The following is a 16,709-nucleotide window of genomic DNA, read 5'->3' on the forward strand; positions in this document are numbered from 1 at the left end:
AGCCACAAATATTCAAAACTATCAGACATTATTCCATAAGTCACAGCCAGAAACTGTAACAGCCATAGTCTGTATACGGTCATGCAGACGGAGACCGTATACGGTGGACGTTAACAGCTGAGTCTTCACATCTCAACCAGCCCACATTCAACGCCTCACACTTTAGGGACCGTCCACAAACAAACACTGACACAAAAACTGAAAGATAAAGAAAACAAACAAAAGTAAAAACAGTAGCCCCCTTCCAGACAGTGATAGTTGTGACCAGTCCCTCACTGACAGTGATAGTTGTGAACAGTCCCTCACTGACAGTGATAGTTGTGAACAGTCCCTCACTGACAGTGTTGTCATGGTGTTAGCCGAGTGATGAAGTTTGGGCTGTCAGAGCTAACGCTGCTAACCCGGTGTCTCGTTAACGGCATTAAACGCCGGTTAGTCGGTCGATGTCTGATCCGGCTCATGTCTGATCCGGCTCATGTCTGGTCCCGATCGTGCCCGGTCCGAGTCATGTCTCACACAGTCCCGGCGTTGATAAAAGTTAGCAGCTAAGCTAACAGCCCCCATCTGTCAGACAGAGCTAACACGCTAACATTAGCTTTAGCATTAGCTTTAGCATTAGCAGGACTCACAGTAGTAGGCGACCACCGGGTCCCGGGTCTCGTGCTCCTGAGCGGTCCGCATATGGTGCTGGAGGGCTTTTAGCTGGGGCGGCAGAGCCATGTCTTCTTAAGTCCTCCGGCGGACAAAACACGGCGGGGACAGTGGACAAGTGGATACTAGCCTCCCTGTTTGTTGTTAGCAAGTGCTCCACCCACTTCCGCGTCTTTATCCAATAGGAGCGGCAGCCTGTGCGGGACAGGTGACGTCAGCAACCGTTCAGGTGGGGCACCTTTTGTCACTTAAATAAAAAGAAAAAACAAATCAGGTAAAACGCGATTTATCAATAATATGACGTAATGTTCACGTGAACCATGTGATCAGAAAAATAAAGTATTTGACTTTTGTTCTTTGTGTAATTACAAGTTAACGGACGGAGCGTTTTACACCCAGCAGGTTATTTACTGGTTCATCAGAAACCAGTTTGTTCCCACACAGGTTTTCAGCAGTGCTGGAAGGTTACTTTGGACATGTAACAGATTACTGATTACTCTGTTGAAAACGTAGTGAGTCACGTTAATATTTTAATTACTTCATCAAGAATTTTTGGAGAAAAAAAAAACCCAATACGTTTTTAAAAATCACCCAGATTTTTTTAAAAGAAAAAAAAATCTTTTTTTTTTTTTTTTAAACAAAAACATAGAAGCCCGCAGGTTTGGAAGAAAAAAAAATCTCCAAAAATTCTCAGAAAAGAAAACATGGCCAGAAAGTTTAAAAGAAAAAAAACACCAAAAGGTTTTAAAATTCACCAAAAATTTTAAGTTAAAAAAAGTCGAAACTTTTAAATGAAAAAAGCAAATCACCGAAAACATGCCTTCCAAAAAAAAATCGGAAAAAAGTTTTAAAGTTTTTTTTTTTTTAAATCATCACAAATGTAAAAGGAAAAAAATGTTAAAAATTTCAAAAGAAAAAAAATGTCAAAAGTTGTAAAACCTTTGAACCCTGAGCAAATTGGTTCAATTTCTTTCAAAAACGTGGGGAAATCAGGGTGTCCAGTGGCTTTGTTGGTAGAGCAGGCGTCCCATGTGCAGAGGTTGCGTACTCACAGCAGCATCCGCTGGTTCGAGTCCGACTTCGGCCCTTTGCTGCATGTTGCTGCAAGTCGTCCCCGCTCTCTCGTCCCCTTTTACGCTAAATCTGTCCTACCAAGTAAAGGCAACAAAAGCCTTGAAAGATGTCTTTTTTTTAAAAATAATAATAATAATTTTATTTTCATTACATATATTTTACATTTGGTAATAAATGTTTCACAAACTGCAAGCAGATTTAGGAAAAACCCTCACATTTTCTCTACACCCCCATTTCCAATAAGCCGACCTGCCCCTTTAATGTGAAGGGGAGGGTCTCACTGTGTGTATTATTAACCCTTTTTCCTCTGCTGTGTGAAGCAGCAGACCCTGCACATCAGGGCAGAAACTGATAGTAAACCAGGGCCCTTCAGAGGGACTCAGGTCTGAGGTCTCACAGCTTACTGGTTCCCCCGGTGACAGACTCAACACCACGATGATGATGGAGCGAAGTTTGACCAGGTGAGACCAGGCAGTGTCCTCGCTCTCACCTCCTCTGACTCTGCCTCCTCTCTCTGCTGTCCGTCCGGATCCTTTTGTTTAAAGCTCCGTATGAATTCATGTGGTCTGATTTATGAGAGCTGTCAGTTAAAACGGGGCTGTTTACTGCTGAGGAGGATGATGCAAGGACTCTCTCCTGCTTTCTCTCTATTCATTCATCTCATCTTCTAATGTAGGAGCTTTGATTTCTTTCAAAAAACAAAAGGCAAGGACAAATTAAAAAGATATGGCCCAAAAACTAACAAATATGAGCACCAAAATGTTGCAAGAAAATTATCTGAAAGATGACATATGGAAATGTGTGTATCTATATCTATATCTATCTATCTATCTATATATGTAACATAATTTTAGATATAAAATTTTATTTATAAAAACAAGGAGGATCCCATCCTAGAAACATCCTAAAATCCTAGAGATGTCCTAAAATCAGACAAATTTCTAAAATCCCAGAAACATGTACGGGGCTGCTGCGGCTGGCCTCCAGCAAAACAAGCTGAGTATCTCTGGTCTGCAGGATCAATAATGTTTGCATCAAATTTGAATTCATCCAGAAAACATGAAGTGATTTCCCTTTGGCCATGTTTGGCTTGTTTTTGAGCTCATAGATACAGCCATACGTTGCTAGTATGTATAGTATATACATAAGTATTGTATGTAACATTTTAACACAGTGATTTTTGCTTTTTGACGTGTAATTTCCTTTGGAAACCCTTTTAATGGTAAATATATTCAAATCAATTCAATACGTCAATCAGCCAAATAAGTCAAATGAAACAAAGATAATTGTAGGACATTTTTAATCAATCATCTCAAGACAAAACAAACAGGAGAATAAGTGGTCACCTGACCAGCGGCACCCAGACAAACAGAGACACGGTGTGTTTGAATGTGTTGGTCATAAAGTGTGCCTCTGTCTCTTTGACACAGCTGGAGGACAAAATGAGCTCACAGACAGACAACAGCTGATGAAAAAGCCATTGAGTCCATTTTCACAGCTAACCTGGAACAACATTAGTAAAAATCAAAGATATAAAAATTAATGATGAAGAGTAATTGTTGTGTGCTGTATCATGAATCATTGTTAACATATTTAAGATACAATCCCTCATTTCGGAAATAGCACCCCAAAAACCCCTAAGTACCCAATGCAACATTGATATTTTACAACAATGTGCAGTTCACACAAAGAACTGTATGGGTTTTGGTGGCGCTATTAAAAAAAATCAGGGGGTTAAGTTCTGCATAAGACCAAAAAAAAAAGAAAAATCCAATCTTATCAACAAGTCAAATTTGTCAAAATACACCATCTGCTTTCCAAGTTACTAACTAGAAGTCAAGCATTGTCAGACAGGTAACCACAGCTTCATGTAAGGTTCTTTACCAAGACTGGCCTGCAGCTTTAAACCTGTTTCTTCATTTGATTATCAGCCCAAAAACATCAAACCTGAACCTGAGCCAGTCTGAGCTGAGGGTCAGTAATCGTGGCTTCATTGTACTTTTTAAATAGTTCACTCTTTTCCTCGAAATGAGAGATTCTGAGGCAGCGGCGTCATGGCCTGGTCACACCACAAAGGGCCACAACTACTTTGTCCACGCATCTCCAGGAAGTAGACGGTGCTGGAGGCTCGGGGGCGTAGTGACCACCTGCACGACTGCAAACGGGCTCGCAACCGTCAGTCACAACAGCTCTGCATGCTCGTCTGCTTCCACACTGAAAGCTTGAACAACATGTGAATTTCTAGAGACAGGGCTGGCCTGTGGTAAAGAATTAGGATACCAGTACCAGATCCAGTACCCTTAAGCCTCGCCTCCACCAAAACGGTCTGGTCCAGTTCAGTTTGTTAAACATTACAACAGTTACTTTTGCATTTTCATTATCAGAAGTTGTGCGAAGTGCTACAAAAAAAGCAGCTCCATCTGTCCTCTTTTCATGGTACATTTCTGTTATGGTGCCTGTCACACTGATCCAATACGAAAACATAGAGCCAGGAATGCTGCAGTCCAGTGATTGGTCAAGACTGACTTGATGGTCTTGCTCGACAAAGACTCAATGCACAAAACGCTCCTTAGAATATATCCTTAATTGAGACAGAGACTGTAAACGCTCTGGCTGGTTCTTGTTTTGTTCTGGAAACATCGGCGTTGAGTTTGGTTAGCAACGACCTCGCCTACACTGAGGAGTCGCTTCCTGTCTGCGGTGGAAATATCTCAGGTTTAGTTAAATGTGATAATGTTTGATGTACTGGTGGTTAGGATACGTTAAAATGTGTAGGGTAACAAGTGCTCAATGGAAATGCGGCTTTACCAGTAAGTAATACCAGCAGAGTCCTTCATTTGATAACTTTCACCAACCCACTTTATTTGATACCCATCATGAGAATGTAAGCATTCAGTTCCCTAAAATGCAGCTACCACTTCTCCCTTTCCAAATGACTTTTACATGGATAAAAATGTTCAAATTAGTTAAATATTTTTTTAAAAACAGTACAAAGAACTAGGCCAGATAGACCGAACGGACTGTACGGTTGTAGCTACTGCAGTAGTCGCATTAAAACTGAAGAGTGCTCGTGGCAATTTGCTGCAAGCAAACCATACAAAAAGTAATTTATTCCTAGATAAATAAAGATCAGATTCAGGTATGATTTGGCTAGAGAAGTTTGGATACAACTTGGTGCAGCATTACTTCCAGTGATACCTTGAAGGTATGGAGGAGTGATTCCCAGCCCTATCAAGAGACATGTTCATACTGTTGATTGGATGTTGGCGATTTATGGGAATAGTTGTGGTGAGCAGATTGAGATGACGTGGTTTTGCTCTGAAGTTGTGCTGTTAGAAATGCTGGTGTGACGAGGCAATGACCCTCTGAAATAAACCCACAGATTTGGCATCAAAGCAGGCTCCAGATCAAACTCTTTTACGTGCCACACTGTCTTGCTGGAACTCAACGGCACAGATGTGGGCTCTATAGATGAATTTACTAACGGCACAGATGTGGGCTCTATAGATGAATTTACTAACGGCACAGATGTGGGCTCTATAGATGAATTTGCTGTAAACAAGGCCTTCGTCTTGGTGACAGAACTTTCAGAAGCAAAATTTAAAACCATCCTCCACTAACAAATACCAGAACGCAGACGAACCCAAACCACAGGAGTCACATACCTGTTTCAAATCCTCTTAAAGCCAATTAGACCAAATGGGCCTTTGGTGCTGTTGACTGGGATCAGCTGGAGTGGTCCCTCAGTACCAGAAAAGCTTCTTTATGGGTTTAAAAAGGATTTGAAATGAGGGTTTGATCCACTTTTGTCTGGTAATGCAATTTTGTACCTGAGATGATAAACAGATTGCTGAAAACTTCATAACAAAAGTTGGATGGATGTCTGATTAAAAAAAAAAAAACATTACAAAACATGAGAGGTAATCTTTTTTCAAAATACATGGACAGTGACACTGAAGGCACAAGTACACAGAGTATTAGCTGTGATACTACAGGCTGAGTAAAGGTGATGTAAAGAGTGCGGGGGTGTCAGGAGGACATCTTTGATAAGCAGAGCTGATTTGGGAATCAGATGTGGATAAAAGCTCATCCATCATTTTAAACATATCTGGACTGAATGAGCCCTCAGCTGTCAATCATCAAAATAAGTTATTATATGATATATGAGACCAATGGGGCCTTGAAACTCTAAAAACGTTTCTATGTCGACCTGTCTACTGATGTCTGAGACCTCGTCTGTCTCACATCGGATTTTGGGACATTCATAAACACAGAAATTGTGCAGTATTTTTTTGATAGGCTACTTCAAAGCATTGCAAATTGTACCACTGTTAAATACTTTTCATATTTTCATCCCAACACATTTGTATAACCAAATTTAAATAATATTTTTGTATAACTCTCTTTAGATTACAAATTTTGTTAAAGTTTCAAAAATATAAGCAAGATTATACTTTGATTTTACATGATTTTGTTCTTCTCTTTGCCATTGGGGAGAGCCTCACCGTCAAAGAGTGAAAACTATCTCATTTCAACCATTTTCTGTGATGGCATCGTTGTTAAAAAACGTCTTTACATCTCATGGAAATAAACAGAGTCACTTGTTTCAGCCTTTCTGGCGCGAGACATCGTTGGTCTGTTTGAGACTACCTTTCTTTGATGGTTGCATTAGACCCACAAAGCTGAAACGCTGACTTGAAAAGGCAGAAAATCTCCATCAAAAGTGCACAGCTGCGTTCATATTGATGGAGGTAAAGGTCAGAAGCAGCTGGAAGCAATTACAAACACATATTGGAAGCGATAAGTGTCACACATGGAAGTGTCAGGAGCACTGGCACCTGCAGGTCACTGAGCCATGGGTGAGGTTACTGGATCATAGCATCTAAAGAGTGACACGAGTGATGATCCATCACCAGCTCTGCAGTCTGCCTTTCATATCTGATCGGCACCAGGAAGACAAGCTGCTATCGTGTTTATCTGCACTTTAATACAGAATTATGTGACTATCTAAAGTATTTGCATTGTTGGCTGCTGGTACGTTACATGCAGACTTTGTGCCTTTTAATAAAAGATTTCTGAAATCTCCTGAAAAAGAGCTTTCTGGGTTCATTGTTGGTACTCTGGAAGTCCAAAGATGGAGCATCACAGTGGTGACGAATGATACACTTAGAGCACTTCTGACCCTTAACACATATCAGAACAATGTGTGCAGCTAAAGCTTCCAGAGTGTTTCTGCTGTAAGAGTATCAGATCTGAGGTACAACTCGGTACGTCTATGGGAACAGGGTTTGGGGACCCTTAAACTGTCAAGGACTACCAAGTTTACAACAAACTGGGCCTTGTGTGTGCTCCAGTTCAACCGCGGTCACAGGTATTAGAAGCACCTTGAAGTCCATGTCTGTCTTTCAGTCATCTTGTGGAAAAAAATAAAACCAGAAATCTTTCTTTCCCATCCTCCAACGGTTCAGAGTCAGAGGTGCATTTTCTCTGGCCATCACATCCATACGAGACCCCTGGACAGAGCCAGTACAGACCCACTGATATCTGAAATACGACTAGGGATGATCACTCTGTAGTTAAGGGCAAAAAACACCTAGAGAATATTTCAGACTTGCCAGCCAAGACGTTGTCGCACATTCTCAAATTTCTTGGTGCAACTCGCTCACGTTGGACCACAGGTGAGGTTTTGCTCTTACGTCAGCTTCCTGTTTCATAAAAGTCCAACAGTAGCTAATCAAGAGCCTGATAAAAACTGGAAAAATATATTTCACCCTTAGTCACTTTACGTGTGCTTGTGCGTGTGTCATTGGTTGTTGAGATAGCCGAGCCGTCGGCAGAGTATCTCAAATATCTCAGCAACACAGAGAAGTATGGTGATGACGGTGAAGGTGTACATGGCACTGAGGAAGATGGTTTTTTCAAAGTGTTCGGGCACCATGCACTTTGTCACATTAAAGGTCTTTTCCAAAGCACTGGCATCACACATATACAGCGGGTGGACCTGGGAGGAAAACAGAGAAACATGAGGTGGAAATACTTTTGAAATTGTCGAACTTCCAGTCCTAAAATGTCTCTCTGACAAAGATGGCACTGTGAAACTTTACTGGGTAATATGTTTTTAGTCTTCTTGGTTAATAGTAGTCCAGATGGGTCCTACCATGTGCTCCCAGCTGTGCCTAACATGTACTGGGCAGGACCACCAGCTCCACTCTTCTTTGTTGTAATATGGGATATTGTGCAGGATATTGGAGGAAAATGAGTGTTATATTCCAGGAACCATCTTAAAATGCTACGAACCTTTGTGATATGGGACAGGTCACTGTCAGAATCACCATTTTCCACCGCCACTAGCTAGTTTCACAGGGAATGGGAATGTGTGACAGCCAGTCAGACATTTTTGGTAGATAAGGTTAGCGCTTCATTTACTCTCTATTTAATATTTAAAAAAAAAGCTGAACTAACACGAAACACTGTGCAGTGAAATAGATTCCAGACATAACATGCAGTATGGTATACCAGCCCGTTCTCACTATGAACACGTCAAATAGCGCCGCTCTGTCAGTGCCTTCACCGTACACCAAAATGAGACCTTCCGTGTCTAACCGGACAGCAGATGAGAACACTCTTGGACAGAACCAGTGGTGTTGTTATCATGCAGGGGACGGCTGGATGGCACCGAGCGCGTCCAGGTGCAACATGCATGGGCGGTCGCATTCACATGAAACGCTGAAGGAAGGCGACAGGTAATAACACCACCAGTCACCATGTCATATAAGCAGCCTGAGTGCGCTTATAGGGCAGCAGAGGAGGTGGATGGATCCCACAAACTACTGACTTTCAAACAGGAGTTCAGAGTTCGCTTCCAATGTGGAAAGGTGTGTTTTTTCTCCACTTCACCATGTGCATTTGTTGACATGCCAGGGCGTAAACGGCTGACGCAGGAGCGTACCTAAAACATTGTAACTAGAGACGTGGAAGGTCACTGACAGAGCGGCACAACGTGACGAGCTGGGATGAGAACATGTTGAGAATGTTGGTGGTACTCAACCACAGCTCCTTGAGGGAGTTCCCAGGTTACCAGAAAAGTTGGGAAAAGGTTATTGTCACTATTAAATTCACTATAAAAGTGAATGTGAGTCAGAGTGATTATTCTGATCAGAGGTTTAACGTCCTCTACTGATATCTCCTAAACTGGAGAACTCTGCTCTTCATCATACCTAACAAAATCTGTTTAGATGGAGGTCACCGAGGGGAAATCTTATCAGGAGTGGGTGTGTGATGTAATGTGTATCAATTTAGGTGAGACAAAAAAGGCTGAGAACCACTGTTCACAGTCAGAGCCAAAGGTAGGCTGACCTTATGTGTTTCATTTTGCTAGATACTGGAAGATTAATTATTGCAAATATTTTGTTGGCGTTCAGTTATCATAATGTCGGCCAACGTTTGCTTGTCTTGTCTGAATGATTGTATATTTGGCTTGTACATCTGACGAGACACCAAACATCCGACATTGCCCATTCCCATCTTACACCAGACAGGGCGGATGCTTGGATACATGGTGGATCCCACCAGCAGCACTCATCATGCAGCTGACAACATTCATTTCAAGGTCTGCTTCCTCAGCAGAGCCCAACAGTTTCTGCTAACCTTGATTTGATTAACTGAATGTTTACTCCACCGTTTTTTAAATTTTGAATTGGTGCAACATTGTGAAATATATATTATAATATATAATATAATATATATTATATATTCTTAGGATCTTTCTGCGTTGCTCAATTGCATGACGAGATAGGATTTAGTCACATAGTCCTGTGGTCCTTTGTTATTTAGGTGATCCAGGATTGATGAACTGGGAAAGGGCAATTTGGGACATCCTGGGAGGGTTACATCTCCTGGTTGGAGGCTGGAGAGCGTTGGTCCGCCCCAGAAGAAAAACAAGTCCTGCTGAAAAGGTGAGGGGGATCTATCTGCACGCCCTTTTGTTACCATGACCCTGAGAGGCAACTAATGAATGGATGGATGGACTTATAACTGTGAAGTGGACATGCACTTAATCGAGGTTTAAATCATTAGAAGTGTACAGACCTGGAAGCCAAAGAGGTGGCTTTGTAGCCAGAAGGCGATGACTTCCAGAATGATGCGCAGAAGAACAGAAATGATATAGAAGACAGTGTAGATTGGGCGCTCGAGGATCTCTTCTTGGTCGATGTTCTTACAGGCTGCGTAGAGGTGGAAGACCGCCCCAGGAACCAGCACTGTTACCAGCTGCAATGCCCAAAAGACCTGGAGAGGACAGGAAGAAGGATGGCAGGAGTGAGAAAAGCCAATGGAAGGAGACAACAGGAAACAGCATGGAGGATTTCAGTATGGACACAGGCTGATAGTGGCTGAATGAAAAGTTGGAAGGATTAAAGGAGAAGAGATTGAGCAGGGAGATCGAGAATTAAAAAGGATATTTGTTCATTCATTTTTCATCTCTTGACGCATGGTTTTAATTCGGCCATCCAGACGATGCAGTTAAATAAATGATGCCATTTTTAGCTTTGGTAACTGAGGCCGGCAGAAAGCCAGTCCAGTTCAAGGAATGCTGAAATGATCCACCTCCAACAAACAGCATTTTCTACAAATATGGAAAAGCCATGGTGCTGATGTTAGCCTGTGACTGTGTCCTGATGGAAAATGGTTTCTGAGAAGACACAAAGCCTCAGGTGGAATATGCAGAATTTACCCAATCTATTTCAATTATACAAATCTGATGAATCTCATGTTTTTCAGCTTATTCCTCATGTTATGTTAGTACAGCATGACATAGCAACATAGAAACACACCATAGTTAGTGTCAGTTGCACATGTGATGTTCTGTGTCTGAAACAGGATGAATAGGGTGCAAATTTGTGAATCCCAGGATAGTGAGGGAATGACCTACTCTCTCTCTGACTGGCTCATACTTGTTGCCTTTGTTGGTTGGATTGGTAACTTTAGGCAGGAGGATTGGATGGATTAGGGTTAAAATAAGAATGTCAGAATGAGCCATCAAGAGGCAGAGTAGGTAAGGCTGGTATTTATTTCCTACGCCATCCTGGGATTTACAAAGTCACAATGGAATAAAATACAGTCTGGACAAATACTTATCAGCGCTCTCTGGTGGACAAAGTTTGTAACAGCATCACTGTTTCAACCTCAAACATATTTCTGCTAATTCTGTTCTGCAATTTGTTTTGTTACTTACCCACCAAAATGTTTGTGACACAGATATATCTGCAAACATTTCATTTCTGCAGATATTACCACAAAAAGTAGTTCATCCATCCATTTCACTGGAATTACATTTTATGATTTCATGCAACAAATAAATTGATTGATTTTTTGACTTGCATCTGCTCATCCGGGGCCAGGTGGCAGGGCAGCAGGCAGGGCAGCAGGCGGGGCAGCCGTTCCTCTCCCCACCAACACTTCCAGCTCCTCCTGCTGGACCCCGAGGTGTTCTCAGGCCAGACGAGATATATAATCCCTCCTGCTGTTCTGGGTCAGCCCCGGGGAAAACTACAAGCTGGACCTGCCTTGAACACCTCAAACTGGAGGAACCAGGAGGATCCTGATCAGATGATGAACCACCTCAGCTGACCCCTTTAGACAGGAAGGAGCAGCAGCTCCAAGCTCCCTCTGGATGTTTGAGGTCCTCACCTGATCTCTAAGACCACATTTAGACCAGAACGGTCCCACTAAAAACAGAAAAGTCTTTCCTCACCCTCTGAACCACCTTATAAGATGCTCAGTGCATCTTATTTTTGAGTGGACTCACTTATCATAGCTCGAGACGAAGTGTGACTGATGAGGGTGGCATCAGCACACCTGTGTGAAGTCTCTTAGAGAGCTGAGTCGTACCTGAGGTGTTATGGGTCTGAACTGGTTGTAGCAGTACAGGTTGAGCTCTCGGCGGTCAGGGTCACAGCTGAAGTGGAGCGCCTCATTTCCATAGACAGCGAAGCCAAGAACGCCCAGGAAGAACATCCGCACCGAGCCGAAGAACAAGGTGTGGAACTGGCCTATCACCGTAGGAGGCCTGAGCTGCAACACACACACACACACACACACACACATAGACACAGGTAAGTGAGCATGAATGGCACACAGATGCACAGTCATACAATACAACACACGTTATAGCCATGGATACACACAGACAGCGACACACACAAATAGACACAGTCAATTTACATGATTCATCACACACACACACACACACAAACACACACACACACACACACGGTTCACAAAGGCATTACTTTGCCCACAGGTGGACACACAGACAGATATGATGCACACAAACAAGCACTCAGAATTTCATGGCACGAACATGCGACCAACAAATGTGCATGGACACAAAGGCACACACGCGCACACACGCGCGCGCACACACACACACACACACACACACACACAGAGTCAGACACAAAGAGAAAATAGCTTTTGTCAGCCAGATAAATGCAGCTGCAGAGGCTCGCAGAGGTCCTGAGCTCTGAGGCTGAAACAAAACCTTTTCAGAGGAAACATTTCCATCTCCTCTCTCTTCACTCCGACACCGAGCCGTGTCCTCCAGAATCAGGACCAGCCGGCTCTGACACAGCAGGGAGCCTCCTGTCTCACAGCTGGAGAGGCGGAGGTGAGAGGAGACGGAGTGCACAGGTGAAATCAGAAGGATGTCTTTTGGAGCCTCGAGGGTTAACCGTTGGCTCGCTAACTGTCAGCTCATCAGAGGAAACACAAATTAAAGCCCTGCAGTCTGTCGTCCACTTACGCATCCTTCATAGAAGTTTTTGATGTAGTTTAAAGACATGGTTTGCTCGTCAGTGTCCCCTGTTTGAGTCCAGGGCTGCTCCGGAGCCTCATGGCCGCCTCGCTGCTGGCACCAGTTAAAGGCCGACACCAGTAAGGCCACAAAATCTCCCACTGACCTCTCTGCCTCTCTCTCCCTCTCTCTCCCTCTCTCTGCCCTGAAAGCCCATGTCAATGCATATTTTTTTTGCCTTTTATCCCTCCATCAATTGACTCGCTCAGTAGAAAAGGACAACAGAGACAGAGGGGCCAACAATGGGCCGCGGGGGCATGTGGTCCCTGCATTATAATCCCTATAGAACTCTGTCAGCGAAAAAAACAACCTCCTGTCACACACAATGCAGACACAGAGCCATGGCAAACATGCACCCGAAACACAATGCAGCCCTCTGGGCAAAGGAGCCCACTTTTTAAAGTCGGACCAAAGAGTCAGAGCTTTATTTTGAAATCATTCAAATGAGAATTCTGATCAATTGTCCTTTTTTTAAAAAAATGTGATGAATACATCATTTCTGCCCATTTGGACGGTTTCTAAAACCCGGGTTAGCGGAGTGCAGTTTGTTGACGTGGACACATGACCACAGCACCATCAGAACAACAAAAAGTCACAAACAAGAGTGATGACAACACACCCTGCACTGCAAATACTTCTGGAAGAGCATTGCCGGAGCGGCTGGTCGTCCCAAATACAGTCCGGCGAACAGCCACCAACACAGCAAGAAACCCGAATCCAAATTCAAATCCCAAAAACCAAAACTGGACAAAAGTCAAAGAAAATGGAAGTCCACACACCAACCGTAATCCTGGCGGCGTGTTGTTCATTCCCCCCTCTTTTTTCCACTCACGGAGCCTAAACTCATGCCAGTTGCAGGACTTTGCGGGTCAGAGAGCAGAGTCAAGCCAGAGGCAATAAACTCAGGGTACTTCCGGTCACAGCTTTCAAAATGAACACAGGCGCTGGACGAGGACAGACTGAAACACGGACAGGTGAAGGGTTAACGCTCACAAACCTCGACCTCTTTCAAATAAGAAAAAAACATAGGAGGGCAAAAAGCTACTTAACAAGAAATTGCCCAAAAATTAGTGAAAATCTTAGTAAAAACTTTAGAGAAAATTACCACAAAAAAAGGTCAAACAAGAAATAATAAAACAAATTAAAAAGAACCCAAGTAAATAACTGAGAAAGTGCATTTTTTCTGTAACATAATTTTCAATATATAATATAACAACTTAACAAGAAATGGCCCAAAAATTTGAGAAATTTGCAAAAACTTCAGAGAAAAAAAAAAAGAAAAAAGAGAAGTAAAAAAACAAACAAACAAAAACAAAAAACATAGTGAAAAAGACCTTGGGGTAAAGATAGATGCAAACATTGATAAATAAACGTTTTTTTATTATAGGTTCCAAATTATGAATAATCATTTTTGTAGTTCATGTTTTTAACAAATAAATGATATTTAGTCCTTGTAGACATATTATATTTCTGATGAACACATTTTTCACATCAGTTTGAACATGAAGAGGACTCGTGCCTGATTCACGTGGGACAAATGTCCTTCAGCAGGTCACTCGGTGTGCCAACAAGAAGTTGTACTTTTATTTTGGCGGTCCTGACCCAGAGTTTCCGGTGTAGTCCGTACCGACTGCCTCCCGCTTCATGTGACTTTGGCGGCCAACCTGAGCGGCTGAGCGGCTGTGCGCCTCGCGCGCAGGAGGACCGACTCTGTGCGTAAAAACGCAGTTTGGCCCGGAGAGGCAGTGACGTCACCACATGACCGACGGACCTGAGATCAGCTGATTGAGACCGTGATGGCGCCAAACGTGTCAAAACACTTTACAGGAAAACTCAAAACATCAAAAATAATATAAAAAACAACTGGAGGGGAATTATCAGGCTAGATATTATAAAAAAAAAAATCAAAATAAAAAAACGGGAAAAAATGTCCATCAAACTATATTCACATTTCTTTTTATTATATATTCAAAATTAAGCGACAGAAAAAAGAGGAAATTTTTTTTTTTAGCACTTTCTTGATGTATTTATGATGTAATCCGGCCCCACGCAGACTGTCCTGCCCCTGCTGCACTGCAAGGTCTCTGCAGGGGTCGGGGGGGCAGCCGCCCTGTCGGCACACGCCTGAACACTGAACTGAACCTGCGTTTTTAGTGTTTTTTGTTAAGAATGCAGCAGCCGGTTTAAGGACAGATTGTATTTTTAACCCTTTAACAGCTCGATTGACATCAGTGCTCTTATGCTGCATTCAGACGCCTTTTGCTCGCATTTAAACCTCTGAATCTTAAAAACTCATAAAAATCCATAAAGAGCAACTGGGCAAAAAATAAAAGACAAAAAAACGAGGGGAAAATGTCCCGAAAACTACATTTATAATTCTCTCACTTATGAAAAATTAAAAAAAAAAAAGAAATAATATTCAACTATTGTCAGGTAATTCTAGGTAGTTCTATATTTTCTCTAAATTCTTGTTAATTTTTGGACCATTTCTTGTTAAATTGCTCAACTCCTTCTTCTCATGATGTCTGAAAGAAATGAAGCCAGTTTGCTTCGGTTTCAAAGGGTTAAAGCTGAAAACTTCACAGTTAAATTCCAACTCATGTAGAGCCATCGCATGCTGCCAGCAAACACTGCCATCTGTGAACAACACACTCACACACACTCACACACACACTCACACACTCACACTCACACACACACACTCACACTCACACACACACTTCACGAGCCTCCTCAGACCTTGGCGGTGGACGTTGAGGAGTCGACTGGACTCTGTGAATAAAGTGAAGTGAAGGAAAAAGTTAAAACTGATGAGTCATGCACTGAATCGCAGCTCTTTTTCATTTTGTTTTCCACTTTGCCAAACCGACGCTCCGAATCTCCTCTGATGGAGGCGAGTGTTCGTCACAGTGGCCTTTTGCAGAGAGGAGGTGATCCCAGAGCAGTTAGAGCTGCTCTGTGTCGCTCTGTCCCTGAACCTGTAGCCTCCACCTCCTCCTCCCTGCAGCTTCCTCCTCCTCCTCCCTGCAGCTTCCTCCTCCTCCCTGCAGCCTCCTCCTGATGGCAGCACACCAACACTCCCATTATGAGTTTTTCAAAGAATCCCACACGTTTCTGAACGCTGACCTGATCTGCTGCTTTCTGATCCCATCTGTCCCTGATGGACACTTGCAAGCTGAGAGGACATGTGTGTTTGAGACACTTCATGATGCGGTGAGTCAGAGCTCACAGACTGAGGCGCTGCTGCAGGAGAAATCCTGCAGGTGCGAGGACAAGATAAACCCGTCAGCGTGTTTTAACCCACTCTGCTTCCTGTGGACTCCCAGGTGAGTGTGTGTGTGTGTGTGTGTGTGTGTGTGTGTGTGTGTGTGTGTGTTAAATCTCCTTCCTTGCCTACCTGCAGCTTCTTAATCCCAATCGCTGATGCTTTTGTGCAAATATCTTGAAAACACACCTCAGCCTTTGTGCAGTGTCGTATCTGAAGTGAGGAGCAGAAATCAGACAGACGGAGTGAGATTAGTCCACCTTGGTTGGTCTCCTTGTTTTCATGCAGGGCTCTATAATGTCTCAGCATAGGACTCCCAGCTCTCCACTATCGTGGAGGACAAAGGGTTCAGAAAGCTTGTTAGAGCTTTGAACCCTACCTATGTTCTCCCCTCAAGGCAGGTCGTATGTGAGCACATGAAGCATTTTTCCCGATTTCCCATATTTGCCATTCCAAGAGTGTTCTCTTCTTTCCTTTAGGTGTTGAAAGCTATGGTGGAGGACAGATACAAGGAATCCTCTTTGCATTCTGTTTTAGGGGTGCTGCATTTCCCTGAGGCACATACTGCTAAAAATTTAGCAAAAGTAAAAGCAGCACTTATGTCAGAGTGGGGTTTTACACACAAAGATACTACAGCAAATATGGGTGTTTGTGCCAAGGAGCTTCGTTTGCATCACACAAATTGTGTGGCGCATACTTTAAATTTACTCATTAAAAAGGCTCTTGACCAAAACATTGTGTCGTCTGACATCTGGGCAAAATCTAGGAAGACAGTGGGCTATTTCAAGAGCAGCAGCACTGCAAAGGTGAGTTCCTTATTTCACTGTGATATTCTAAATAACGCTGTTTTGTTTAGGTTGCTGCTGC

General features: G+C 42.9%; 2 protein-coding genes across 3 annotated transcripts in view; both read right to left on the minus strand.

Annotated features, from left to right (window-relative positions):
* Positions 1–826, minus strand: part of vta1 (vesicle (multivesicular body) trafficking 1) — a 36,548-nt gene extending 35,722 nt beyond the window's left edge. For both annotated transcript variants that reach the window (XM_042503200.2, XM_042503198.2), the window contains exon 1: positions 630–826. In XM_042503200.2, the coding sequence (XP_042359134.1) occupies positions 630–720 (91 nt within the window). In that variant the 5' untranslated portion in view covers positions 721–826. The remainder of the gene's footprint in view (positions 1–629) is intronic.
* Positions 827–2,923: 2,097 nt separating this feature from the next.
* Positions 2,924–13,455, minus strand: gje1a (gap junction protein epsilon 1a). The gene is made up of 4 exons (XM_088089724.1): positions 13,357–13,455; positions 11,614–11,796; positions 9,814–10,011; positions 2,924–7,726 (listed from the first exon to the last, which is right to left on the minus strand). Exons 1-4 carry the CDS (start codon positions 13,384–13,386, stop codon positions 7,529–7,531), a joined length of 609 nt encoding a protein of 202 aa, XP_087945850.1. The 5' UTR covers positions 13,387–13,455; the 3' UTR covers positions 2,924–7,528.
* Between the last annotated feature and the right edge of the window lie 3,254 nt (positions 13,456–16,709).

Source organism: Plectropomus leopardus, chromosome 16 (genome assembly GCF_026936395.1).
Source record: "Plectropomus leopardus strain MGB_pleo_1.0 chromosome 16, ASM2693639v1, whole genome shotgun sequence".
Classification (NCBI taxonomy): Eukaryota; Metazoa; Chordata; class Actinopteri; order Perciformes; family Serranidae; genus Plectropomus; species Plectropomus leopardus.

Coding starts and splice junctions, on each gene's coding strand:
- gje1a (XM_088089724.1), bottom strand. CDS start 13,386: ATGAACAACACGCCGCCAGGATTACGGTTG. Junction 11,797..13,356: donor CGCCGCCAGGATTACGGTTG/GTGTGTGGACTT, acceptor TGTGTGTTGCAG/CTCAGGCCTCCTACGGTGAT. Junction 7,727..9,813: donor GCCACCTCTTTGGCTTCCAG/GTCTGTACACTT, acceptor TTTTCCTCCCAG/GTCCACCCGCTGTATATGTG.